This window comes from Neopelma chrysocephalum, unplaced genomic scaffold, assembly GCF_003984885.1.
Source record: "Neopelma chrysocephalum unplaced genomic scaffold, ASM398488v2 Primary Assembly neopelma1_96671, whole genome shotgun sequence".
In the NCBI taxonomy this organism is placed as follows: Eukaryota; Metazoa; Chordata; class Aves; order Passeriformes; family Pipridae; genus Neopelma; species Neopelma chrysocephalum.
This window is the reverse complement of record NW_020925316.1, coordinates 1,291,386-1,319,211: the sequence shown is the minus strand read 5'-3', so window position 1 is coordinate 1,319,211 and position 27,826 is coordinate 1,291,386. Positions and strand designations below refer to the sequence as shown.

Sequence of the window (27,826 nt, the reverse complement as noted above, 5' to 3'; positions counted from 1 at the left end):
AACAACAATGCTTTATGCCCTAGGACACCTACATTGCTTTGTCACTGCTTTTTCAGAGAAAGCCAGGGAATAGCCAGTAAAATTATATATATTAGAATGAAAGAAAGCAACAGATATCCTCACCCTCTGATGTCAATGGGAATTGGTCAACTGACCTGAATGAAAGCTGGATCAGACCCCAGATATATAATGGATGCATATAACAGGTAGTTTTAATGACACGTGAGCTATTTTTGTTTGCATTTAACTCGAGATCATGAGGACAAGTAATTAAAAAAAATCAAACCCAAAGTAGGTTGAAGAACATGGTTGAACCTCTTTCAGAGAACTATCCTGTTTTGTAGTAGGTTTTTGGTTTCTAATCAGGTGTTTATGGGCAAGTCTCTGTCAAACACTGAACTTTTGTGCTCAGAGAGGGATAAACTGCACACACCCTTAGGGAAAGCTCTGTTAAGTATTCTCACCTATTGGCCCCACAGCAGCTCTCAGCAGCTCATACAAAATACACACTAGGGATTAATTACTAGCTTGATCCCAATCCATTCACAATAGGAGTAGATTCTTTCTTTGTTCGCCAACAGGCAGACTATCTCATTTTGTATGAACCTCAAATAATGAGTTGGCTGTGGTGGGTCTCACAAAATTTCCATTATGCTACTTTGGGTGTATGTTTGATGCCTTTGTTTGGACAGAATTAGGAGAATGTTTTTTAGACAAAACTAGGCTTCACTGAACATTGCTGAACAAGTCACCATGGCTTTAAGACCGTTTGCTTGTTCAGGCTGGAGATGTGCTAGCTAAAACTAAGGGTAAAAGAAGTTGGACTCAATGATCTTAAAGGTCTTTTGCAACCTTAACAATTCTGTGATCTCCATGGCCCCAGCACCTGTCATCTTCTGGGTCTCCCATGGGGCTGGCATTATACATCTAACTTAACTAAGTCCTGGGGCTGATGGTTTGCCTGATTGGAGCCATGAGTTACAGCATGCCCCTTCCCACCACTGCAGGTTTAGGTGACAAAGACCTGACCTAGCAAGGTGCTTGGTTTCCCCATTTGCCCTCCTCCCCTTGTATTGATCAGTGCTGTGTCACAAGCACTAGGAGGCAGGGAACTTCCAGTGCTGTCCTGTCACTTTGACTTGGGAGACTTACAGCGCAAATTTGTTCTGGGGTAGGTGGCAAATTGCTGCATTTTGGCCTTATCAAATCACGTATTTAATTTTAAAGAAGACAAACCTTCTAGGAAGGGCACTTCCCCAGAATTTGCTGTAACCTATTAATTCAACCACTCAGCAGATACCAGGAGGCTCTTCTTAATAAACGTACCTCTGAAGCAAGGGGAAAGAGGTGTCCATCTGCCACCAAAACTGTACATCTCCCAAGAAGATGTTCCTTAGGCATCATCAGACTATTCAGAATCTCAGCTTACCAGAACTTTCTATATCTGGGATTTGCCAAACCGTTTGGATACAATCATAAATTTGCCACCAGAAGATCTCTAATTACATGTGAGGAGCTTCTGGGGGAGGTCAAGTACAGGTCGTTCTTATATAACTCCAGTATGAACATGCAGCAACTCAAAGAGCTGTGTTATGTGATCAAAACTGCCTGGATTCAAAGCAACATAGATGTTATAAATCTTTGCCTTGCATAATCACTGACATTATGAAAACCTTGCTGTCAACAGGGAGGGTGGCATTTTCAAGCATGTTCTGAGCAAGCCAAATTCTCCTGCTGGTGCCAAAAAAAAGGGAAGTTCAATTTCAAGGGCCAGCAAACAGCACTAAATACACAGGGGAAGGGTGAAGGATGAGTCTCATATTTCTGCCCCATTTTTCCTTCCCCAGGAAATGGGGCGGATCAGGAAATGATCCCTGCTATTTCCCACCATGTCTGTTACTCGGTAACAGCATCAACACACTTGCTGCTGCTTGGCTAGGACAAATTGTGTTCCTCAGAAGGAGAGAAAAGCCTTCCCAAAAGCAGTCACACCCGTCCTGGGGTGCCTTGCAGATGTTGTCCCGCAGTATCACAGTGCCTCTGCAACATGGATTTGCTCCACAAGTCCTGCTTCGTCCTACCAGCCAGCCAAGCACTGAGCCCAAAACAAACAGCAAGAAGCTTCTGCAAATGCAGAATTCATGCCAGCACTGGGGTTCATGTCCTTGCTGGGGCAGCAAGCCCTGGGATTACTGGTTTTCTTGGCTGTGGGTGGAGCTGCCTGCTGATCCAGGGAGCCATCTGCAGATGAATCACGGGTTTCCTTGGAAAAACGCTGGCCCAGGGGAGACAAGGCAGCCAGTTGCTTAGGTGGATGGTTTCAGGGTTTGGAACTGAAAGAATCGCATTTGGCCTCAATTATTTGAATCTAGGGGACTGAGAGTTTCTAGTGACTGAATAGAAACAGCACTTGCTAAAAAGTGCTGCTGCTGATACTGTGTTGGTGTTTCACAAGTTGTGGCATTGCCAAATCTGCGTAAAGAATATTAGGTGATACTGAAATGTTGGTGCACCAAATCGTTCAGTGCAAGGGTAGCCTTAGGGACACAAATGGACTTCAGAATCTTGTGGGGTGTGCATTCAGCTTTCAGCACACATTTCCCTATGGCTTGCTCAGAGATGAGGGCTACAAATGTATGTTTTCTTAATTTTAGCTTGGAAAATGGTTGTGTGCAATCCCAGCTGGCAGAGTAGGATTGCAGGGTCAGAGTCCCAAGTTGAAGTGCAGGTAATATATGAGGCTTCAGTCTCGGCCTCTAGCAACTGTCTCTGCAGGTAAGCTTGGTTCCTTGCTCTGTATCCACTGGTCTATTTGTCATTACACCTTCCAGTTATTTCCCTGCAATGTTTAGCAGTGTTGCATCTCTGTTAGCTGGAAAAGTGCTGAAGACTTCAAAAGTTACTGACACAAACCAGTGGATAGCAACACCTCAAGTTACACCATGAAGAGTTTTTTCCTGATCCTTTCAGCACATATGCACATATGGCATTTGCCCGTTGAAGGACACTCAGGTTTTGGTTCAGAAGGCATTATAACGTTATCCAAGACACATTAAAACACAGCACATGAAAACAGCAATTGAACACTTTTTCATCCAGTTACATGCAAGCGCCAAAATCAGGCCAAACAATTATCCTTCAGGTAAGAGACATCTGCGATATGAGTCCAGATTTTACAATCCAGGCCCTTTTGCAAAGGAATGTCACAAAAGCAGCAGTAAACCAGGCATCAGGACAGACATTTAGTATCTTGACTCCAACTGTCACCAGCAGATATTTTAAGAAAAGCACCAGTTCAGGTCACATCTACATCCATAAAGTAAGTTTTTTCTTATGTGTTTCTCTAAAATGTTCTAGAAAACAGCACTGTGAAGCACTGAAACCATCAAATTTAATGAAAATTGGCAGGCATCTCCTGTGTGAATCTGTCTAATCTCTGCTTTGTATTCTTTTTTTGCTTTAAACTTGTTCATACTTTTGGCAAGTGTAGCCTCATGTGCATATAACTGTGCCCTGTGCATGATTTTTTGTGTCCTTGTTGTTAAGTTCATTGGAAGCCCCTTCATTCCACTGTTGGCAGAAGCAGTGAAAAATTATCAGCCCCACTAAACTCTGAGTAAAGTTAGGAGGATTGCCAGTGAAGTCAAACAGGATCTCAGAGTCCCAAAAGGATGAACTGTGCATATTTTTATTGTAGACAGAGATACTTTCATATCACTTGTAAGATTTTAATCTAACATTTCATCTCAATTTATTTTTAAAATTTTCTTGCTAATAGATAATCCTTTGTCTGGATTGGCATAAAAGGGCAAATGTGTAGTAGCAGCTACTTGATTGCATAGTAGTTGTCCAAGAAAAATATTTGTGCAAGTCTTGCTGAGTCAGAGTATGTTTCTGAATAAGCAGTGTGTCCCTCTCATTGTCAGGATTTATCTCATGCAAGCCAAATCCTGGCTTGTCTTGTGCACTCAAGGTAATAGAGTACGCTGTTTGCAAAAGAGACAACAATCCTCAGCACAGTGTATAAGTATCATAGTGTTGTGTTTGTATGTGGTGTGTTACACAGTAAAATAGATTGGCCAAAAATTTTATTGCTTTCTCTAGACAGGTGCCACCTGGTACCCAGACAGTATTTCACAATTTTTCACATCTGAGATTAATGAGAGGACAGATCATTAGCATGCTTTGCTGTTGACTTGAAGATCTGACATGTAAGATATACTGATACCAAGTCATCTTGTCCATTCCCCTGCCAGTCCACGGCTGTTGGACTGAGACGTGCTACTGACACCAAGCTATAAATCAGAGCAGTTTCTCTTGAAATGTAGCCGAGCAGCAGCCTAGCGGCACGCAGATCCTCTTAACAAAACTCATCAAGGTGGGTAATGACACCCAAACCCAGATGGCCTTTTGTTGTTGAAGGTTTTGATGTGAACATTTTGTACAGTCCTCTCCAGGAGCTCTTTCTAAACAAGATGCAGCCTCCCAACCCACATAAACACTTGCAGCTATATTGCAGCTCAGGTACCCACCACAGGTAAGGATAGTGCTGATCTGTGCAGGGGGCACACAGCCAACACCTCTTCACCACTGTAAGAGTCATGGAAACATGCATCATGTTTGTTGGTGCTGCCCTGCTCCACAGAGAGGCAGTGTTCTGGACTCTGATCAGATGAAAGTGGTGCAGCGCTGGGAGGAAAGGAAGGGGAGAAGGGTTGTCATGCTTCTTGCCTTGAGAAGAGCACAAGGCAAGGGGAATTCAGGGTTTTGGAGTACTAAGAGAGAAGGTTAATTCCAGAACAGAAGAAAAAATAACAAAGGCACTGCAAGTAAATCCCAATAAAATCTGAGGTACTTCAGCATGGGACTGAGTCTGCCTGGTATTGCATCCCTCAGGAAAGTGGCATGTGCCTCTGTTGAGGAATGACCCTCTCCTTGCTGCACTTTCCATGCAGTGATCCTGTGTTACTCCATCTTCTCCCAGCCAGCCACAGGAAGTTCCCCATCTTCACAATAACCAAAGCCCTTCTGTTCTTCAGTGTCACTGCTATGAAGTTAGCACCACTGTAAATAAGAAGTTAAATTTAGCACAGCATGAGCTCAATGTCCAGGGGGTGAATAACCCCTATTCATTCATCTGGCACTCTTCATTTCTGCACAGATCCCCTTTTCCATTAAGTTGTTTGTTTACATATTAGTTTGCTAGCCTATACAAACTCCCAAAGCGTAACATCTCTTTTACATAAGAGTCATGGGGGAGGGCAGATAAACATACAAGTGCCTCAGGGTGTTCACTCATGCCCAGTAGAAATGTATAGTGTAGTTATCTCAGAGTCAAAGTAAACACACTGGCCTACAAATGGCATGAGATTTAAAGCATCCCAGCAGACAGAAGAAAAATATTTCTTCAATAAATATAATCAATTAATTAATAGATAACATGATGGTCCAAATCTGTCATAAAACATTCTGTCTATCAGTTGCTGATGGAATTCTTGTTTACTTAATACCAAATTTGTGGGAATTACAAAATGCTGGGTTAGCACAGAAATATGTCAGTGGTATAAAGTATGACCTTTGCTAAGGGCTACCACCTCCTGCACTGAAGAAAATTGTAGGTACTGGTTTTAAGGGCAGCTTTGAACTTCTCAGATATTACCCTTTTCACAGTTACCTCTGTACCATAATATGGAGAGATGCCTCTAGGGAACGCTCTTGGCTACACACTGAAAGACTGTATAAAAAAGGCAGTTTCTAAAGATTTTTCAGTGAATTAGTGCATAATTTCTCTCCCAAGACTGAGAAACTTGCAAAATATCATGACATCCATTACATCATTCTCTGTCTTTGGTGGAGTTGGTAAATTAACAGGATTTTTTCTCTTTTTTTTTACTTCTTGTTAATAAGAAAAATATCCTAGTCCTGTATTTGAATACCACTGGAAGCCTCAGACTTCTTTATGAAATATGAAAAGCTATTTCACATTACTTCAGATCTCCATACCAGCAGCAGAGAGGGGCAGCAACTCCGACATCACTGTAAACTTCCTAAAGGCCTCTTATGACCTCAAATTTCCTTTGAGGATGTGAGATGTCATTACATCCAGCTGAGGATGAGAAATTTTAAACTGACTGGAAATCGTTCAGTGTTTTGAAAGATGAGGAATTTGCATAGAAGGGTGACTGAAATCTCTTTCACCCTCCACACGAAGCATGTTTCCTCACACTACCTGTTCCTATACACACATACACAAACATAAGGATATGCATTCACAAAATCACAAATAAAAGCCAAGGAAAATTAAATTATCTATTATATGCTTCTGCTCTCTCCAGTCACGTTACTCTCATTGCTTCATGCAGGATAGCTGATACTACCACTGAATTACCCAAAATACTCAGGGTGACTCATGGCACTGAGTCCACTTGTGCTGTCTGGTTTAGGTGACCTTAGAGGGGGTTAGGAGGGAGGGAAGCCTGGCAGAGACTGTACTGCTGAAGACAACAGGTTCTATCATGGGATCAAACTGTAAACCAGGCTAAAAAAATGTTTCTCTACAGACTCAAAAACCACTTCATTTTCTGATGGGAAATGAGGGTACCACTTCTCCTTGTGCCTTGAAAAAACTTGGCATGTAACAGTCAACCCTTCTAATATGATTCAATATGATTGAAAGGGTAAAGTAACTCTTCTCCTAGTTAACTATTGACTTTCTCAGTGAGGACAAAATTTACAGAACACTTTTTTTCTAGGATTTCTAGTAAGAATATTTGCAGAAAACACTTTATAACGTATTTGGAAAAAGAAAAAAAGGAAGACTACTTCATGGTTTGCCTGGCTAATTGTAGTCAGAAAGTTTGGGTTTATTCTCCGTTTCTGATTGTTAAATATCTGCAATTAATTTTAAAATATTTAGAATTCCCATAGGCTTAGTGAGTGAGTTCATGTTTGAGAATCACTTGCAGAATATACCTTTTCAATAAACCCGTCAGTAGGAAACTCATCTCAACTGTTTTCTGTAGAGAACAAACTCAATTGCCTTTTGATTTTATATCACATTTTAATTCCCTGCACATCTAGGTGTGAGATCAGAATCCAGGCACAAATATCAGCAGATATTGGGAGGGAAGCATATGTCATTCCCACCTATGTGAGACATCTTTCACATTGGGAAAGTAGTCAAGGGGCTCCAACTCACATTGCTGTAAAAATGTCCTCCTTTCCCTTTCTCCCTTGATCAGGCTTAACGTGTTCTCAGAATGTGAAGTCTCTTAATGTGTTCCTACACAGTTTAACCCATCAAAACAATATGCCTTTGAGCACACAGAAGTTGACTTATTACTGCAATTGTCTGACATACAACAACTGTGATATTAAAGCTATAATATGAATATTTTAATAAAATTAAATGCATCCATTTTCAGAAGACAAAACAAAGCAACACAAAACCATGCTGAAGGAGGTAGAAAACAGAGAGAATAGAATTAGTATTATAATTTTTGATACCTCTTTATTTTATAAAATATTGCACACATGAGTTACACAAGTTGAGATGAGAAATGTTCATCTCTGCTAGGGATGTCTTTCAAAGCAGTTATTCATAAAATGTATAACATACAATTACAGAATAGTAACTAGTATGTACCCTTGGGGAAATGAGACAAGCTGTATATGTGTATGTGTATGTGCTGCAAATGCTCTAGGCAGCACACTTGCAGAGGGAATGGGTACCTCAAATGGGCTGCAAATCCTCTTCTTCTCGGGGTTCTCTTCAAGTGCCACTGACTGCAAGGCTCCCTCTGGCATCACTGGGAATGGGAACCAAAGCACCAAAAATGTTCATTTTAAATTAGTATATTGGCATGGCCCTTGCACAAGAGTAACATGAAAATTCATGAAGCATTTCATATTTTTTCGGCCAGTCCTAGCAGGGCTAGATGTAGACAAGTGCTCTACGCTGCAGCACAAACATGTTCAAGAATTAACACAAAAATGTCCATATTTGGTTCATCTTCTTTATCTGCATGAATTATAAATCTAAATTATAGAAGCAAAATATTTTTGCTTCCAAACAACTCCTTGAGTAACAAATTTTCCTTTCTCTTCTACTCTCCCATAACCTCTTTGTTTACTCCCATTCAAAATTATTTGTGTTATGCGATAGTGGTACAGAAAGTCTGGAAGAATCCAGAGTAGCACACTGTATAACACAGAATGAAGACAGCAGAAGTCTTAAAAAAAGGAGGAGAAAAGATATTTGTGAAAGAGGGCATACCAAGAAAGCAGTTCAACCTTCAGCTTTTAGCAAGCTAAAAAATATACAGCGGGAGGAAACAGTAAAATCCAGCTACGCGCCAAGGTAGCAGAAGTTCTGCCTACCATTTAATCCTCAAAGGACACCACCATTTAGGTGCTAAGCCCTCCTGCTGGATTGGTACGCAGAAACAGTTACCATCCTTGGAGAGCATGTTGCCAAGAGCCTCTCAGACTCTGTCTTGAAATGATCTCTTTCCTCTTGCAACGCAGGGAGTATTTTCCATCCTGAGCTGCAGTTACTGACTATCACACACTTCTTTGCCTGCTTATAATGCAAAGGCTGGAATGCTGGACAAGGAAAATCAAATTTTCCACTGTTGTTCTGAATATGGGGTCACTGAGATAAGGGTTTGGGCTTAGGACAATGTGATGAAAAGGACTATCCTTCCACATTTATGTGAGTCCTTTTTTTACAAAGAAGGTGAGGGAAGCTTCCAAGCATGTGACATTACAGAATCTAACAAGAAGACAGCTATGATTGTGGTTTCAAAGTCATCTCACTGGGAGAAATGGAGAGTGAATGACTGAAGTCAGCACTGGGATTGTAGAAGGCAGAAAGGCAGGCTGTCCTCCATACTGCAGAAGGCTGTGTTTGTATACATTAGCATGTGGTGCAAGTTTTGCAACCTGTTACCATGCCCTTTGCTTAGTGCAAGAATCATTCCAGATCAGGAGGAGGTCCTAGGTACTCGGACTCACATCATGACCCACACACAAGATCTGACCCTGCCCTCTCTAAAGACAGTGACAGAATGCCTGCTCGCCTCAAGCACTGAAAGGATCTCTAATGTGCACCCTTCCTTACAGAGATGGAGCAGATGCTGGGCTGCAAACTAGGTCTCAGCTCAGCAGGTAAAACCTGTACTCAGAGGAATACAATTTTCTCTGGCACTAAAGCATGAATTACAATGTGGAGGACTTTTAGCAAAGAAACAACATTTGGTGTTTAGAGGTTGGCTGCAGACTATATGTAACTGAGGCAGTCTCATCTTTGCCCTGCAGATGAACAGTCTGTAAAACTTATTGGGTGGAGTGTGAACTCCCACTTTTTCGACCTTCTCCTAACTGGCTGGTTGTCTCTGAAGACCACTAATGGCAGATATCCACCTTCCTTATTTCTGTGCCTCTAAGATGTAGCACAGGGAAGGGTGGCCAGCAAACATTGCAGTGCTGCTGTCAGGAAAGGAAAACCACAAATAGGAGGCAAAGATTGAAAAGGAAAAGTAGAGAAATAATTAACATAATCTGCCACATTTCTGCAAGAGGACCTGCATTGCTCCCTGCTTTTTGCACAGTGACGACCATACTGGATGTAGAGGCAAATAAATACACATCAGACACATATGAGGTGCAGGACCAGGTCTTTGGGATGAATTTCTCCCTTAGCATCAAATTGCCTCATTGCTGTAGAGGAAGGCAGGAAAGCTGGGATGCAATGCTTAAGGAAAGCTTTTGGGCGAGACCTTAACAAAGATGAAATGAACCTCACTGTGGATTCCCACTTTTGAAAATGGAAGGCTTCATGCTTGACAGGAGTTTGCCCATCTGTGTAATATGAGATGCAGGTGGCTGTCAGTGGTTCTGCAGGCTCCTGTTTCAACTCTATGAGTGCTATTGTCATGCAAGAAGGTGAAAGCTAAAAGGAAGAAGAAAGGGGCCTATGGCTTCAGAAACATCCTTTTTCTGGAAAAGGATAAGTATGCAAAAACAAAATAATAAACAGTATGCAAAAATAAAATAATAAACATATCCCCAAAATAAGATTGAATTCTGCAATCTTTTTTTAAACCATACTTGAAAACATATGAGGAAGGGAAGAAAAAGGCAAAAGCCAAGAGCATAAATGCAGAAAGATGTGGACAGACCCGTTAGGAAGGGAAGTGTCACCATTGAAACATTGGTTGGCTTTCCCTGGGGAACTCTGTGCTCCTGGAAATGCTTAATATAGGTACACCTTCACCAACGTAAGGAGTCTTGGCTTGGTGGCCAGAGGTCAGCCCTGTTGTTTTGGAGGTACAGTCCCACCCAGGGAAGTGCTTAAGGGGAAGCAGTCCACCTCTTGCTTGGTAGAGGAACAAGGTGTTTCTTTTCCCCTGAAGTGGGATTTGTGTGAAGCCACCATCACTAAGGAGCTCATGGGCTGGTCCAAGTCACCTGGATAGGTTGATACAGGAGACAAGGAAGGAAGTGCAAGAAAACACACCCCTCAGACCGACATGTTGGCCACAGCCCTCTCGTACATGCGCTCCAAGATGCGGTGGATGCTAGCGAAGCCCGGCCGGTCAGCAGGCAGCTTGCTCCAGCAGAGACGCATCAGGTTGTAGAGCTCCAGGGGACAATTGTCTGGGCAGGAGAGGATGTTCCCATCCCTCACGTAGTAGATGACCTCTTCATGAGCCATCCCATAGTAGGGCTGCATGCCATAGGAGAAGATCTCCCACAGCACCACTCCATAGGCCCACACATCAGACTCTGTGGTGTAGCGGTTGTAGAAAATGGACTCGGGGGGCATCCAGCGGATGGGGATGGCATCATTCTCGTTTGCTTTGTAATAGTCAGCTGAATACATGTTCCTTGAAAGACCAAAATCGGCAATTTTGACCACCATGTTCTCCCCCACCAGACAGTTCCTGGTGGCCAAATCTCGGTGGACAAATTTGCGCTCAGAGAGGTATGCCATGCCAGCAGCAACCTGCTTGGCAATGCAGAGTTGGCTGGTGCAGCACAGTGCCAAGGGGTTAGGGAGGCGAATCCTTGTGTCCAGACTGCTGTGTACCAGGCTGCAGAGGTTGCGGGGCGAGCGGTCACGCAGGTACTCATTTAGATCCCCATAGGCCATGTACTCGAACAGCAGGCACATCGGTTTCCCAACAGCACACACACCTGGAAGAGGACAGATACACCACACAGGTCACTTGGGTAGCAAAGAGAGTTCTGCTGTGCAAAACCCAAAAGTTCCAAAAATGCTTACACAAAAGGGAGACTTTCAACCGTGCATGAAGAGCCAGGGAGAAAGGTAACCATGCAAATACCATCAAGTCTGCATGCATCCATCATGCATGCTCTCTCTTTGAATCTCCTTCACAAGGGGTCTAACACTGAGCTCTGTGGGAAATGTTAACCAGTCATGCACTTGACTGATTTGTCTGGACATCCCAGGAAAAATGTATACTTTTGGAGCTGTGTTTAATTAAGAGCCAGATCGTGCTTAAGTTAGCATTAACAGAAATATTGCCTCTTCCCAGGAGCAACTGAAAGGGCATATTTTCAGGAAATAACCTTTATAGTTCTGATCATGTTATTTTTTAATTCTTTTATTTTTTGTCATTTTTGTACTAATTATTATAATTATTACTAACACATAGAGGCAATACATATGCAGAAACACTTCAAAAGTAATCACAAGAGGCATGTTCAAGGGTTCAGTGGGATACTTGAAATGCAAAGAGACTTCCACTACAACCTCTTCTGGATTTGTCTCTTTTTTTTAAATAGCTCATGGAAAAAATGTCAGTTGCAGAAATTACTTTTGGCATGAAAGAGACTCAAAAATTAAAGAAAGACAAAGAAAAAGCAGACATCAGAAAGGAGACATTTTCCATATCTGATAGATGCAGAACCTAGTTCCACTGAAGGGCACATGCTTGGTTTTACATGAGCTTTATTGGTAGGCCAGCATCAGTAGAAGACCACAATTCCACCAGCATTACTGAGAATATAGTGATATGGTAAAAATATTTGTGTGCCTCTCATTAAATTGCTAATGAGCAAAAGCCAATATTTAAAATGTATGTGTTTTGCTTTCTTAAGGCCATCATTTAGCAACCGGTGATTCAACTTACTTTGAAATTTGAAATTCTGGCTGATAGCATAACATTTATATCTTTGAAGATAAATAGATATCTATTCCCAATGTGATGAAATCAGGATCTGACAAGCATGAGAAGTATATGTGAGAGATTTACCATCTAAGCGGTCTTCAACAATGTGGCTGTTTTCTCCACAGCCCCATGATGTGATACTAGTTTGTTCCTGTACCTTTGCCCTTTCCTGACCTAAAACGTGTTGAGAATAAACATAAAGTTTATTTGAGTTTGAGGCATTTCCTGACTTTTCATTTCTGTAGTCTAACTACCTGTATCAACCCAGATTTCCCAAAACTGTGGTTTGTCTATTTCAAATCTAATTCAAAAATACTGAAATAAACTAAGATCTCAGCTACCTGCTCACAGGTATGAGATCTGCATACAACAACTTAGAGCAGGATTGCCAGGTGAAGGCGGCCAGCAGCATCTACTTCCAACAAAAATGGCAATTTACTGAAAGAAAATTTGGTCCACAGCTTTCTTCACAGAAGAATGCCATATTAGCCAAGCTGCAACATAAAGACTTTCAAAAAGAAAACAGTAAAGCAAGGTTCCTTTCAGATGAGAAGGGAAAGGGAAGGGGAAGGGAAGAGGAAGGGGAAAGGAAGAGAAAAGGACCATTTTTGTGGTTGGCTTTTTTTGTTCATTTGTTTAATTCTGGTTTTTGAATGCTGGTGAATGTTCAGACATCACAATAGTATGGGACCCATAAAGCTAACAAGACTGATGCCTATGTTTTTTAAGTACCCATAAAATAAATCACAGCTCCAGGAAGTTCATGTCTTCACTGTAAGACATCTGTGTCAACGTTATTGAAGTGGAAGCAGAGCTAGGCAGCAAGATTGCCAACAGAATACTAAATGCAGCATGAGGAGGATTTAATGTGATGCACCGTCCTGTTAAGACAACAGCATCAGACCCACATTTCGAGCCTCCTTTTGATGGACAATTTAGCAGAGCATACAATGGCACATGGAAAACGTCAGGTGTTTGCAGGAAAAATTTTATCTTTCAAAAATAGACCAGCACAACCACTTGCATTTAGCTCCAGTCACTTGCACCCCCAATAGCCCCACAGAAGATTTGCAGAAGGTGGCACCCTGTACATGGGTGCCTCACTGAGATACCTAAAAGCTTGACAATATTTGGATTGTCAAACTCTGCCATGAGAGCTGCTTCCCTCTGAAAGTCAGCCTGCATGTCTGCGGATGCTTCCTCCTTCAGCATTTTCACTGCCACCATTGTGAAAGGCTCATATGGCAGCAACCCTGGGGCCCTGCAAGGAGAGGAAAAAGAGGAAAGCATCAGCGGTGAATGCATACACTCTAAATGTAGGTTCTGTTTCTGATGCAAAAGGATGCACTGACAGGAAAAAAAAAAAAGAAAAATTAAAAAAAAAAATTTAAAAAATATGGGGGAAAGCCCCAGTACCAACTAAAGGAATATTAAATACCATCCTCACCATTTGGGCATGTCTGCATTGCATATTAGAGAGATGTATAATTTGGTTCAATGGGGACTAAATCCAGTATAACTTTTTTTATTACTATTCTTTCTGCTTACAGACTCATTACTGTAACTGGTAAAGACATAAATAAGTAACAGGTTGTTAAGCAACAACCTCTCCCTAGGTTGGAGGTCACACCCTAAAGTTTATAGAGGACAGGATGGACTCTTCAGTCCAGACAATTCACTTTTGGGGTGTAATGACTGAACTTATCAGAGTTAAAAATAAACCTATTTTATATGAAATTGATGAAATAGTCCCCTTTCTCCTACCTGGCACAATGGTGACTTTGGTACATCCATTTACTATTAAAGTGAAAGTACCAATTACAGTAAGTATGTCCCCCTGGTTTTGTAAGGAAAAAAGCCTTTTGTCAATATTTTCTGTGTACGTGTGTGTGTGTGTGTGTGTGTGTGTGTGTGTGTGTGTGTGTGTGTGGCATATCTGTGCCTGTAATTCAACAAGTTATAAACCCATTAGCTAATTTCAGCTGAACTTATTGTGGTGTAGCTGAGGTTTATAGAAAATAGTTATACTTCAGCAAGTTCTGTGGAAACGTGACAGGACAGAAGGGACAAAACATACCTGTGCCCTGTCTGAAGAACAAGGTAATCTGCAAATACACACATGTTGTGACACTGGTGAATCTTCAGCTAGAACTTATAGACAAATCCACAGGAAACAGAGCTTCCTGACTTAGAGCAATCACAGACTTGTTTTCTTACCCGCAAGTCACTGCACCCTCAAGATTAGTTAGATGGGCTTGCCAAAGATTTAGGTGTAGCTGTTGCCAAAGAAGAGTAACTTTCTACTCTTCAAACATGCATCAAACCTCAAATGTACATTTTGTTGCCCACGCAAACTCTTCCCAGGGGCCATGCAGATAAAGCACATTCCTTGTAGGTGGCCAGCCAGAGCCCATGGAAAATAATGTCCATTTATGTGTCGTGTTACTAGACCATTGTTCAAATGCCAGGTTATTTTACTGCTCAGTAGCACCAAGAGGAGACTCCAATTTCCAAAGCAAACTTCCAGTTTTGTTGTCATTTACTTCAGACATACGGCATTTGCAACAGTTGCACTTGGATGTTGGAAATGTCAAATGTCAGTGGATGGCAGGGGGTCCTTGAGAAAGGAATCTCACAGGTGGCTGATCACAGCTGAAAAACTCAGGCAAGGAGGTCTGGCATGCCAGAGCAGAGGATCAGACTCCACAGTTGTCTGCTACTGCCTCCATTGTGGTGAAATGTCTTCCTTTTTTTTCCCCCATGCTGGTAGCAGTGTCCAGTCTAGTAAAAGTACCAGCACCTACCAGCTGCTAAAGTCAGCACTCAAGTCAGCAGCAACAGCCTGAAGAAACCAGTAGAGCATTCAAAAGTAAAAATAGGAGGGCTTTTATCTCTTCCAAACAGTCTCATAGATTACCACTCATCATTGACTAGCAGAGACCCAGTGCAGTGCCAAAGCAGGGGCAGGTTTGGTTTTGCATGCTTTGAACAGAGAAACTCGCCCCAGGCTGATGTACGCCCAACCAACTTCACTGAATCCTGTAGTGTAAACTAACCTAAATATAACTGAGATTAAGCTGCACAAAGTCTTTAATTTGGCCTTCGGGCAACAGCAAAAAATTTCACCCTTGGTATCTCATGCTAATTCAACCCAGTTCTTAGCAGACCTGGGAAACTCACACTGATCTGGCAGAGACAGAGACTGTCTGAACTCTTGGCAGACCACTATCAAAGTTGGCCCATTTGGTGCCCAAAAGTCAGTCTTTGCACAAGGGACACATCTGCAGGGGAGCAAGGGGAAGCTGCTGCCTCTGCACTGGGAGAATTCAGGTGGAGGTCCAAAAAGTGAAGTGTTTTCTAAAAAATAGGCAAATTCTCCTCTAGAGAAAAAATAGATTAATTTTCTTCTAGAACTAGGGAAGCAACCAAAGAAATTATCTTGGGTTTCCTTTCTTGCAGTTAATTAAATTCTGAGGAGAAATGTCCATTGTTTGTGGACAGGATGGATAGCCACAGTCCTTGATTGTTTCACCATCAAAGGATTTATGCACCAGTGGCAGCATTTGGTTTTTAGGTACCTACCGTTCAAAGAACTAACCAGTGGTGCAGTTAGGAATTTCACCCTGAGCCTATCTACAGAGAGTGCCTGACTTAAGTTCCAAGTCAGGTTTTCTTTCCAGAGCATGAAAAGAAATGAGTAGTTTGAACCTGAATTTGAGATTGGCTCCTGTTCACATCTTCCTTGGCAGCACAGCTGGGTAACTTCTGTTAGATCATTAAATGAGGCAATTAACATCTACTGAGTCTGGTGGAGACCCACCTTTTCCCTATCCTTTGGTTAAATTTGTATGTGGGCAGCAGAGTGCTCTGAACTGGCAGGGGCTCATTTTGTCATTCTTTTTTTCTGTTTTTTGGTTGGGTTTTTTTGTTTGATTGGGGTTTGTTGTTGGTTTTGGAGGGGGCTTTTATTTGTTTTTATTGATGTTGTTTTCTTGGGGTTTTTGGTTGGTTGGTTGGTTAGGGTTTTGTGAGGGGTTTTTGTTGTTTGTTTTGATGGGGTTTTTGGTGTTTTGTTTTGTTTTTTAAATTAACATCCCTACTGTTTTTCAGCTCTATTTGAGACATCAGGTCAAAGTAACACCCTTTACAGATGGAGAGAACACCAGGAGACTTCTGTCAAGAAAATTCAGCCTTAGAGACCTGCTTTGTCTCTTGCAGGAACAACGAGCTATGCCTTTGCAGTGGAGGCCTACTAGCCTACTAGCTCAACATCCAGGCTTTTAGGCAATCCTGGCCTGCAGTGTTAGCCTGGACAATACAGCTCCAGCTCTGGCAGAAAACTTGCATGCTGGTCTGCATTGAACTGGGTAAATCTGGTGCTCTGGTGGCTTGAGCAGCCAGTGTGGTTCTCCCAGATGCAGAGTCCAGGACCCAGTTGGAACTGACCTGAGCTAGGTCCTGAATTTTTTTTTAAGCATGGTTACTTCCTCATCCTTCCCAGTGCGAAGCCATTCCTGGTGAAGACAGCAGCCTTTCAGGAGAAGCTAGTAAATGATAGCCAGACACTTCCTGTCCTAACATGTTGCTTGACCCAGGAGTGAGTAAACACTGAATCAGGACTCACAGCAAGCCAACTGGCAAAGGCATTGCTGGCACTGTGTGCAAAGCTGTGTTTACAGGAGAGGGAGAAACATGAGAGCAGGAGAAGTAAGAGTATTGCTAAACTTAGCTCAAGATGACCATTTAACACACGTAGGAAAGTACATTTTATCCTTCTGAGATGGGAAGGCAACAATTTGAGTTGTGATAGCTTCAGTAACCTGTAAGGATACGCAGCTTATGCTACTGGATCAGCAGTCTGCACTGATTCATCAGAGATGCACAGAAATGCCAGTGGCTTATTATAAAGAATTAAAATAATTATAAGTAATCATAAGGCCTTGGAAAAACTTTGGACAGAAATATTAATAAAAATAAGGAATTTCCTGAGAAGCAATATTTCTGTGGCTCCTTTCTTGAGCCACAGAGAGCAGATGTTTCTCCGGGTATGGTACTCTCCACTTGCAAATGCTGGATAACATCTGATGCTTTATTTTTCACCCCATCTCTTTCTCTCTGTTTCCACTGTCAATAATAAAAAGGTTTAATTAAAAGAAATTGCAGCTCTGGGGCAGATGAAATCCACATAAAAGGTTCCTACACCACTTTAGTATTTGCTTAACCCAGCACTTTTAGCAACATTTGAATGCCCTTTAAGAGGTTCTGCTTGATATCTATGAGAGTCATTTCCAGTCCAGAAAGGTCTGAGCAGCACTTATATCACATTAAAGCTCCCAGTGCAGGTCCAAAGTGGCACTTGGCAGGAAGACTGTCTGCCCTGCTTGCACACCACAGCATGATGAAGACTCTTGTCACACGAACAGGAAGGTGGTGCACCACAGGGCACCCCGAGCATTGTGCTGAGGCTGGAACAAGACATGCCCTGTGCCCCTGCACCGGCTGGCGTGCAGTGCCCCACAGCTGTCGTGTAGTTTCTACAGTTTTGTTCTTGTTTCAAGCTCAGATGCATTCGGCCATCCAGGCTAACAATCAATCACAGGCTAAGCATCTGTGACTTTCCCACTGCATACCCTTTGAACTTTGTTATTTTTAGCTCGCTCTGTATTAAACAAAAGTATGCCTGCATTTCTTCCATTAGAAATAATTTATCCCTTCATTAGAAAAATAAATCCATCACAGCTATTGAAACTTTTTCCCAGCTGCAACACATTTAACCTGAGCATAGCTCATTTCCTAGCAGATACTCTGACAGCATAACTATAAACATTAAAAATATCTACATTATGACTGCTTTTTGCAAGGAGAGGCCTTTGTCTTTGAAGTCAACAGAAGCAGTTTCACAAGGTACATCTTGACCCATGGTGGGATTCTGATATTTCCTTGGATTTTTTTGAGGTCATTGTAGACTAATCCAAATACAGCTACAAAATCAGCCACATCCCCTAGTTGTTAACTGTAAAGGACTGTCCTGAGTAAGCATAAAACTAGACAGTCTCTACACTTGCTTGCAGGAATTTGGAGATGAGACATCATGAGGAAACCAGTCCAAAGATTGTCCTGCAGAAATTATGGATTCTGTCAAGACTGTCAAGACGCCTTCCATCCACCTTAGTCTAGGAAGTATTGGGTTCATCTTTGGGTTTGTCAGTTAAAGATTTTTCACATTTCAAGAAGTGCACGATCTCACCTCCCGTGAGACTTAACAGAACCAGAATTTCAACTAATGCTTCAAATTTAAAACAGGTAACAGTGGCTGCAACTTCCAAAAATGAAAAGTGAATAACTAAAGGGGACACTTTAGAAGACAAGAAGATAAGGGGATTAATTTGTATGTCTCAAACAACAATAGCCAGATGGCTATGGAGCCAACCAAGGTGCCATATGGAGCTAGGACAGCATTTTTCTGGGACAAACATCCTTGTTCTGGCTCCTGGAGATAAACACAACAGCATACAGCACAGGCATAGGAATTAGGTCAAGAAGCAGACATGGACTGTAGGGTAGGATTAAGACCACCCAAGGCCCCCAAAGATCTCTGACCCATTTCCAAAAGAAAGAAGAAGAAGAAAGAAGAAGAAGAAAGAAGTTCTGGAAGAACGGACTGTGCATGCTAACTCATTTGCATAAAAGTAAGAAATTTATCTCCAGGGCAGGGAAACTTATCTATAAAAAGGTAACCCTAGAAAGCCTGTGCGCATGCACCCTAAGACCCTAAACATCCCATCAGCTGAAATGATGCTGGAGCCAGGGCTGGCGATGTCTCTTTCTTCCTTTCTTCCTTTCTTTTCCCCTCTTTAATCCAAATCTCTTTATCTCACTTCCTTTTCACACTATCCCTTTATTCAAAACCCTCTACTGTGTGCTTATATAAAAAATTAGGGACTATAACATACCAATTTCCATGCCAGGTACGTAATTCACTTATAAAAATTTGTAAGCTTTTGTGGACCCTCTGACTTTTGTTGTTCCTTTCAGCCACAAGCATCTACAAATCTTAGGTCTGCCCTTCCCCTTAAGATTGGGACACCACAGACACACACAAAAAAAACCCTATTGGCCTAGGTTGGGTTGGTTTTTAGGGGATTTTTTGGTTTGTTTTGGCTTTGGCACTGAATCAAATTGAAACTCAGTTAGGACTGAACTGTAGCATGACACATTGCCTTCCATGGTAATTACTGTCCAGTGTTGGTGTTTTAATGGAGGTCACCACACACAACTTGCAAATACTGGGAAATGCAAAAATTTCACAATAGGTCACATGTCACAGGCAATACTCTTGGCAAAAACAATGATGATAAATTTAGCTAAACTTTTACACTACACTTTGGTATGTGTGTGAAGCATTACTACTAGAGAATAGAACAAAAGAGAAATTTGTGACAAAAGTTCAACAAATATCAACCAATAGCAGTGGACAACGGAAACAATTATTCAAACCTGGGTGTACCATTTGGTATACATGCATTTGATCTTGGTTTAAGTGAAAGAATAGATGAATGAGTGATTTCCAGTGCCAATTTTTCAGAGGTACCTCCAGATAAAGAGAACTGACACAGAGACTGCTTACCTGGCTTGGAAGACTCTCCCAAATGCTCCTTCCCCAATATCTCTCACATATTCTATATTATTCCTGGGGTACTCCAGGCTAAGCAATTTTGGATTGAGGAGAAGGGGCATGCGTTGGTACATTGGGTTGGGGTGCAGCCGGTCCAGAAGTAGTTCAGAGGGCAGAGTGGTGAGCGTTGGTGTCTCAGACTCTCTGAAACAAGGGAATGGTTTTCGGTCAGTGTGTGCACAGCCTTCAACCAGAACATAATTAGCTGCCTCTCCTCCTGAGCTTATTTTTTCCAGGATGGAAAAAGAAGGTACAGCAGGGCTACTGCAAGAGCCTTGCAGCAATGTGTTATGCCATGTTCCCAGTCACCAGGCCACCTTCAGCTCTGGCACAGGAGTTCGCCAGAACTTGCACTGGGCTGCCACAGGCAAAGAGAGGGCTACTCCCCCCTACCAGGCATTTGCAGGACTTTGCTCTCAGAAACAGGCAAACCCTCTTTCAAAGCATCATTTCTTGCATTTAATTAATTCTCAAGCTTTACCTTTTTTTGGATTTCCACTGCTTTCGGTGGCGGCAGCAAACCAGGGTGACAATGCCGAAGATCACAACCAGAGCAAAGCTGGAGATAATCGATATGATGACAGTCATGGAGTACGTAGGGGAAAAGGGAGGAGAAGGGGGGAGATTTAGAGTCTCTCCATTTGGTTTTCTTGTTCCTAGTGATAACAATGCTGTAATGCAAACAAAATCAGAGGGTTATGCCTCTGCTAGTTTATAGAGCTTTCTCTAAGAGGAATTTATGGAGTTAACCCAATGTCCTGGGAATCACTGACACTACAGATACATCCAAATGACTGCATGAGAGAACCATACTATGGAAACCTGGTTTGCAGGAAGCAAAACACACTTGTGCTTGCCAAATGTGAAAATCCAGGATCTGGTAAAGAGCAAGACGTGGTTCTCATTCAACTGGGAACACAGTTTTGGTATGGAATGATTGCAAGAGTTACAGATGGGAGATCACATTTGATGGCCTCAACAGTATTCAAATATAGTTATGTCTGCACTGGGAAAGATCAATGGTCTACAATGTGAACCACAATGTATCATGTGTCCTAAAAGGAATCTGCAGGGAGGAGTGTAAGACCAAGTAAGTACACAGTGATACTTTCCTGAAATATCCTCTTGCCTCTAACAATTTACATCTCAGCGTCTTTATGGGGCAAATATGGAAAACACACTTGGCTTTATCATTAGAGGAAAAAATCACATAACTACCTGCTGAGAATTTTCTGAGACATTCTAGAAAATGGTACTCTGTATATGCAGTGATTGAGAACAGAAAGAAATTTAAACTCTTCTTTTTAAGGCCAGCTAAACTGAAAATTACCTGTGTTCACTTATGTCCATGAAACCCCTGTTCTCTGTGCAAGAAGAATTGTCTTATTTCCAAGCACTGAGATCCAGAAACTGTGAATCTCTGATAAAATATTTTTCAAAAATTATTCTGTTGTTTGGACAAGAAATAACAGAAACACTTAGTTTCAACATCAGAGAGAAAAGATGTTTCCATCTTTTCAAAAAAAATTTTTTTTAGTTGAAATTGGTTTTTATATTATTGAAAAAAAATCACTCAAATTAAAACAACTTTGAAAAATAGCCCAAAACCCTACCTTCAAAACACAGTGTGGCAAATCCATTTTTTCGGAATACCACAGGAAATTTTATTCCATCCTTTGGCATTTATATAATCTACAGCAAGGTGTTCAATTTGCCTGTCTTCATTTTCCTCTCTTTAGGGGCACATTATACCTTCTGGTCAAAAATGCTCTTTGTGAATCTTTGAGGAGACCCAGAACTAGCTGAATCCAGAAGGAGGAACAGGTCGGTATACTCAGGATGCAAATACCTCGTGTGGCACCAAAACAACCGCAGTGGCAGAAATCGTAGATTTGAGTTGCCTACCATCTCCACAGGGAGGCACACTGCAGTATTCCCAGGTCACGGCTGGGTCCTTTGTGTAGCACCAGGGACGTTCATTCTCACCTCCTGGGTTGCGACAGTAATTCTCAGCATCAGACAGCTCAGGAAAAACCTGAGGAGTCCTCCTGTGCAAGTGGGGAGCCTTGGGGGAGGAAGCAAATTGGATTAGTGTCGAGGACCGAGAATCGGAATGGGAACGATTTCAGAAGTGGAAAAATATGTACAGCAATTGAACGGACTTTATGATGCAGACTTTATAGTTATTATGTATATACACATTGTATGTTTCCCCAGAATTTGCATCTTCCGGGCATGTCCCGGCTTGTTCACCTCCCTGCTCCTCTGTTTCTCTGCCGATTGGCTGGAGAATCTGCAGAGAGGAGACAGCCCCCATTCGCCCTTTCCTTCCCCGGTTCCTCCTGCGCTCCTCCCCTTTTGCCCGTGTCCCTATCCTGGTTTGTTCCCCCGCCTGTCTGTCTCATGCTCCACCCTATGTTCTGGCGTTTTCCCCTCCGGAGCTGATGAAAAACCTCGTGCACTCTGGAATAAAGGATATACCTGCATCCTGCCTTTGTGTCCCGGGCCCGTGCTGTGCCACGGCCCCATCGCCCCTTTAGGACCACGGCAGGTTAGTGTTTAATATATAATTTTTCTGCTGTTATTAATAAGATACAAGCAAATAAAACAAATGAGTGAAGACAGGCAGAACTTTTCTTGAAGTAGCCTGACAGAATGACAGAGAATGCATCTTGGCACAGGAAGGGGAACATGCAGATTGAAATATGATGAGATTGTAAAACACCAGTGAACTCAAGAATGAAGGCAACCTGTCCCCTGCTCAGCCCTTCCACTGAGACTGGGCTGCCTGGCTCTAGGAAACATGTTGGAAAAGCAGACCATGAGCACAGCTCTCAATTTGGTGGATGTCACACTAGTGCGCACCTGGTCACTCCATTTCTGGCAGGGAATGCCGGAGGCCGTGATGTTGGCCCAGCCCTGGTAAAACTGGCCATTGCCACTGTAGCAAGTCCCTGGGAGGGAAAAAACACCAAAAACATTGGGTCAGGACTCACAAGAATAAATTTCATGTCCTTACATTAGAGCATGTGACAATTAGCATCAGATCTAAAGCACATAACAGGACAAGACAACTGCAGGCTCGGCACTGCTTAGCCTCTTGTTTACACTTAAATGGATTTTGAGCTTGATGCATAAGATCAAATCAGGTAAAACTTCAAAGAGGGAACTGGAGCTCTTTCAGATTGAGAAAATAGGCCATATGCCTGTAATGGTTGAGCTGCAACTACCCATGCACAGCACTTCCAAGCAGAAAGTGCAGGCACAACCACACTGAACCCACCCATGCCAAACCAAGGCAGAAGGCAAATTGCAGCACCAGTTCCATGATTCACAGCCTACGCTCTTAGAGGGGGACTACCAATAGGAATATGCCCATGTTCCTCTTGTAGATAGCAGAGGGCTGGGATACATAAAGTCCCATGATGGTATCCCTTCTCCTGCTTCTGCACAGTGCTTGTCCTTTTTGAGTATTTGGAGACAGCCTGTGGTTTCCAGCATATGTGGAAACCATACACTGAAGGCAACTATGATCGGAAAGAATAGTATCAGTATAAAAACAATGTTCTTTCTAATTAAGAATGTGTAGTTCACTTTCCATACACAAGGCTTGTTCTGGCTGCAGAAAAATTAAGCAGAAAATCTTGAGAGGATTTTACTACAGGAATATGGATAAATGTAGACACCACCCGTCTTCATAGGAGAGTTTAATGCATGCTGGCATAATCTACGAACCAGGAGGACAGCATAGGAGATGCAGCCTTACACACTTCAATACACGGTAGATAATCTTTCGTAAACTCAGCTGAGCAGGGGCCAGCATTCTGATTGACAGCATGCATTAGGGTCCGCTGCGTTATTAACCTTGTTAGACAAACTAACAAGCCAGCAAATACTGTTGTCATAATTTTATTTTCTATTATGTTCATAAACGTGCAGCTCAGGAAAAAAAGAAAAGCCAGAGGAAAACTGATGTGTTCCAAAATAATGATTTCTAAGCAAATATTTTTCAGTTTCATGTGAACTCTTTATAAGTTTCCATCCAAATTTGAGGCAAGGCTGTGTGTTTTAATTTATCCCTGCAGATTATCCTCTTTCTCCTGTAGGAGGACCATAGTCCATGCACTATGATGACTATCTGCTCTTTTCTTGTTGCATCACCCACTGCACTCAGGATTGCAGTTATATTTTGTTATAGACCCTTAGCTTTCTGAAGTTTCAACAGGCATCAGGCACTACACATGAGTAGGTAGAAAAATGACCATTAATGAGTTTTTCCAGGTGAGTGAGCTTAAACAAAGGATCAAGTTCTTGTAATCCAAGGCATCCAAACATCCGAGTACAGGAATGACTGTGGACTTCATGAGAGCACTTAAACCCATCACAAATAAAAAGTAAAATGCTCTAAAATGGACTTCTTTGACTGATATGTAAATGACATTTATGGCTCATATCTGCAACAGCCTAGCATCCCCCACATGACATAGCTCAGCAGAGGTGTAAAATCTTGTTAAGCTGCCCTGGTACATACTTGTGTACCTGAGCCCAGAATTTTACATGTCTCACATTCAAAGGAAAGGAAAGCAATGCCTGGAACATACTTCATGATGAACATGAGAAAGATTTCTGCAGATATCTGAAATAAATGTAAATGCGACACCCTAGAGGATCAATGTGGAGAGTTTTAGGGGTAACAGCACCACTAAGGAAGCAACCCTGAGTCCTTTGTACTCTAGAAAATGCAGATGCTTTCATAGGTGGTCTTGCTACAATAAGGACAGGGGAGAATAATAAAGGTGGTCCATCTGAATTACAATGAATAATTTGATGGCAAGCTAGAAGACAGTTTGGTTCATGTTTCCCAAACCCTTGTGCATACAACAGAGGCTCTAAAGTAAAAAAGAGGGGGCAATATTACTAAAATGTTGCTGTTATATCTTCCTGATTCATGATTGAATATTGCACATCTGTGCAATGCCACTCTGAGAAAATGCTGTGAAAGCTGAACAGAAAGGTCATGCCTTTACACAGGACACAGAAGCTATGTCCTGAAGTTGCAAACATCTCAGGGGAGCCTGAAACCACCCCATGAATGCAACACTCATTGGCTGGCACCGCTGTCTTGAGGTCCTTGCATCAGGGAGGGGATGGCTGCACCTGAAGGCTGTAGGCACCAGGCAGCACTGATGGAGAGATTCTTCTTTTTTTCCAGTGGGACAAATTCAGTGGCTGAGCTAGAAACTGCAATTGTGTGTCAGTGGAAGAGCTAGATGTGAGTGTTTCAGCCATGACCAGCAGCAGGGTGAGAGGCTGACAGAAGTCATAGCAGCACCACAGGAAATGTCTTGGTCTCACCATTGGTCATGGGGAGGTCACATGAGAAACAGCCAGACTTCAGAGATAATTTGAGGAAAGTGCTGGGACCTTTTGGGTATTAAGGTCTTGCAAGGCCAGCCTGACCTAGGTAACCTAGTGTGCAGCAGCATATAAGGCTAGGATAACCTCAGCAGCAGTATCAGAAATACCAAATATGGGTAAAGCAGAACTAGAAGCAATTGGTAGAGAGAAAAGGAAACAGCTGAACCTAAAACCACCATTCCACACCCACCGTCTTCAAAAGTTACTAGCCCACATTCTCCCCAGCCTCTGAAGAGCTGGAAATGTGTTTCCCCATGCCTTGGATGTGGCAACTCAGACATTCCCTGGTAATCACCAAAATTCAGCCAACCAGGCCAGAGAAAAACACAAAATGACTGTGCAAACTGCATATTCAATGAAGAATATCATGTCCACCTTTAAAAATACAGAGCCTGGAGCAGTCTACTTACTGGTTATATTCTCCTTCTTAAAATCTGTAAAAAGATAAGACAAGATGTAATGAGGGATTTTCCAGGATGCAGTATAAGTGGATGCTTACTTAGGAGCATGTCACAGGAAAAAGTTCTCACCCTATCAGTGCTTAAACAGCTTGTTTCTTTGCAAAGGCACCTGAATGGCAATTTTGCCATCATTAAGACTGTTTTATGAAATTGTTATGACCTTTTCAATAAGGATCCAGGTTTTATTTACTTGAGAGATTTTTCCCACACCCCAGTTGGGTGAGACAGGCAATCACCCAATGCAGCTGCCACAATTCCATGCACAGGTGCTGACAGGACAGTATCCATTATTGGCTTTTACTTTAGCTGCAAGTTATGGATCTCATCCTTCCCCCCTCCCTTACCAAGGACAGAGGTCTCTGGACAATGGGCAGCATGTGCCACCTTACCAAAGAAAGGGATGTGGGTGCAGGAGCTGGGGTCCTCATGCAGGCTGGGCAGCCTGTTGCATTCAGGAAGAGTGAGCAACATCAGCCCTGGCTTGTATATCCCCTTCTGAGAGTTTTCCTCCATTGAGAGCCATTCCTTAAAGCAGTAGAGATCCTTTACAGCAAGGCAATTCTCTCTACATTATTTTGCAAAAAACAGTGAAATACAGCAGTCAATAGCTTGATAACAATAGCTGCACTTAGCAGAGATGTGCAGGGGTTATGCAGGCTGACAGAAATCCATTAATGGAGTCACACATCTTTAAAGCCAGTCTGTCTGGCTCATAAACCATAAAGGAAACTGTATGAAATGTAAGAGCTTCCTTTAGGAAACAAACAAAACCACATTTTTAATAAAGCAGGGTTATGCTCAAGACACAACAAACATCACAGTCTGTTAGGAGTTCATTCTCATCTTTTCATACAGATTTTTTGATGTTGTCTACTAATAAACATCAGAGAATCATAGAATGAATTGAGTTGGAAGAGACCTCAAAAATAATTTAGTTTCAACCCCCTTGCCATAGGCAGGGACACCTTACACTAGACCAGGTTGCTCTAGCCCCATCCAACCTGGCCTTGGACACTTCCAGGGATGTGGCATCCACAACTTCTCTGGGAAACTTCTTCCAGTGCCTCACCACACTTACAATGAAGAATTTCTACATAATACCTAATCCAAACCTACTCTCTTTCAGTTTGAAGATATTCCCCCTTGTCCTGTCATTACATACTCCTGCAAAGAGCCTCTCACGTCTGAAGTTTGAAATTTTCAGTACATTTTGAAAATCTCACCTGTCTTTTCTAAATTAACATGTCATCTATTAAAAGCAAGAAGTGAGCTGCAATTCTTAGTCATCTTAAATAAAATATTTGCCTGTATTTTTAATGTCACAGAATCACTCATTCAATTATCTTCTTTTCTCCACAGACAACTTTCTCTTTTTTCTCTGTCAGCTGTCTGCAGCAAAACCTTTAGAATGCCTGGCAAAAAAGAGACTTGTCTATGTATTACCTACCACATAATAGTGTGAAACATCCACTGACAAGAAGTGCTTTGGATGTTTAAATGGGCCTTAGGTGACAAACTCTTTGTGAAGAAGGGCAAGGCAAAAATATCTGCTCTAGGGAAGGGAGGGGAGGGGAGGGGAGGGGAGAGGAGAGGAGAGGATACACTGTACTAGAAAGTTTGTGGACTTGTTGCATTGGTCAATTTATCACTCATTTGCTTATTTATGCGGTCATTCTTGAGAGTTTGAGTTGAAAAACCAATTTTGTGCAGAGATTACTTTTACTGAGTTCAGCTGAAGTCCTTCACAGATCCACAACTTTTCCAACCATCCCACAGTGATTCAGAAAGGCAGAAAGGTACTGTTGGGGTTCATGGGGAAGGATTTAGCCAAATTCATCACCTGATGCAATCTGCTTAATTATACAATGGTTTTGGCAAGAGCAGAGGGCCATGACATTTGGAAATGACTATCAACACTCCAAATACTCTAAAGGACCTGAAGGATGCAGGTAATTGGAAATTCTATCAGGGCAACAGCTTTTCTGCAACACTAATGGATGCCCTTCAAGTCTGCAGGCTGAAGCCATCAAAGCTCAGCTGCTCTTTGCTTGGTTTTAGCCAGTGCTGGTTTATTC

At 42.2% G+C, this 27,826-nt stretch overlaps 1 protein-coding gene across 1 annotated transcript in view; it reads right to left on the bottom strand.

The window, feature by feature from the left end:
- Positions 1–9,204: 9,204 nt before the first annotated feature.
- The window catches only part of MUSK (muscle associated receptor tyrosine kinase), a 53,929-nt gene continuing 35,307 nt past the window's right edge, over positions 9,205–27,826 (bottom strand). Inside the window, exons 10-17 of the mRNA XM_027709036.1 lie at positions 26,141–26,316; positions 25,701–25,724; positions 22,738–22,826; positions 21,778–21,937; positions 20,354–20,543; positions 19,825–20,016; positions 13,310–13,458; positions 9,205–11,199 (exon numbers count right to left, since the gene is read on the bottom strand). Coding sequence (XP_027564837.1) covers positions 10,523–11,199; positions 13,310–13,458; positions 19,825–20,016; positions 20,354–20,543; positions 21,778–21,937; positions 22,738–22,826; positions 25,701–25,724; positions 26,141–26,316 — 1,657 coding nt within the window. The 3' untranslated portion in view covers positions 9,205–10,522. The remainder of the gene's footprint in view (positions 11,200–13,309; positions 13,459–19,824; positions 20,017–20,353; positions 20,544–21,777; positions 21,938–22,737; positions 22,827–25,700; positions 25,725–26,140; positions 26,317–27,826) is intronic.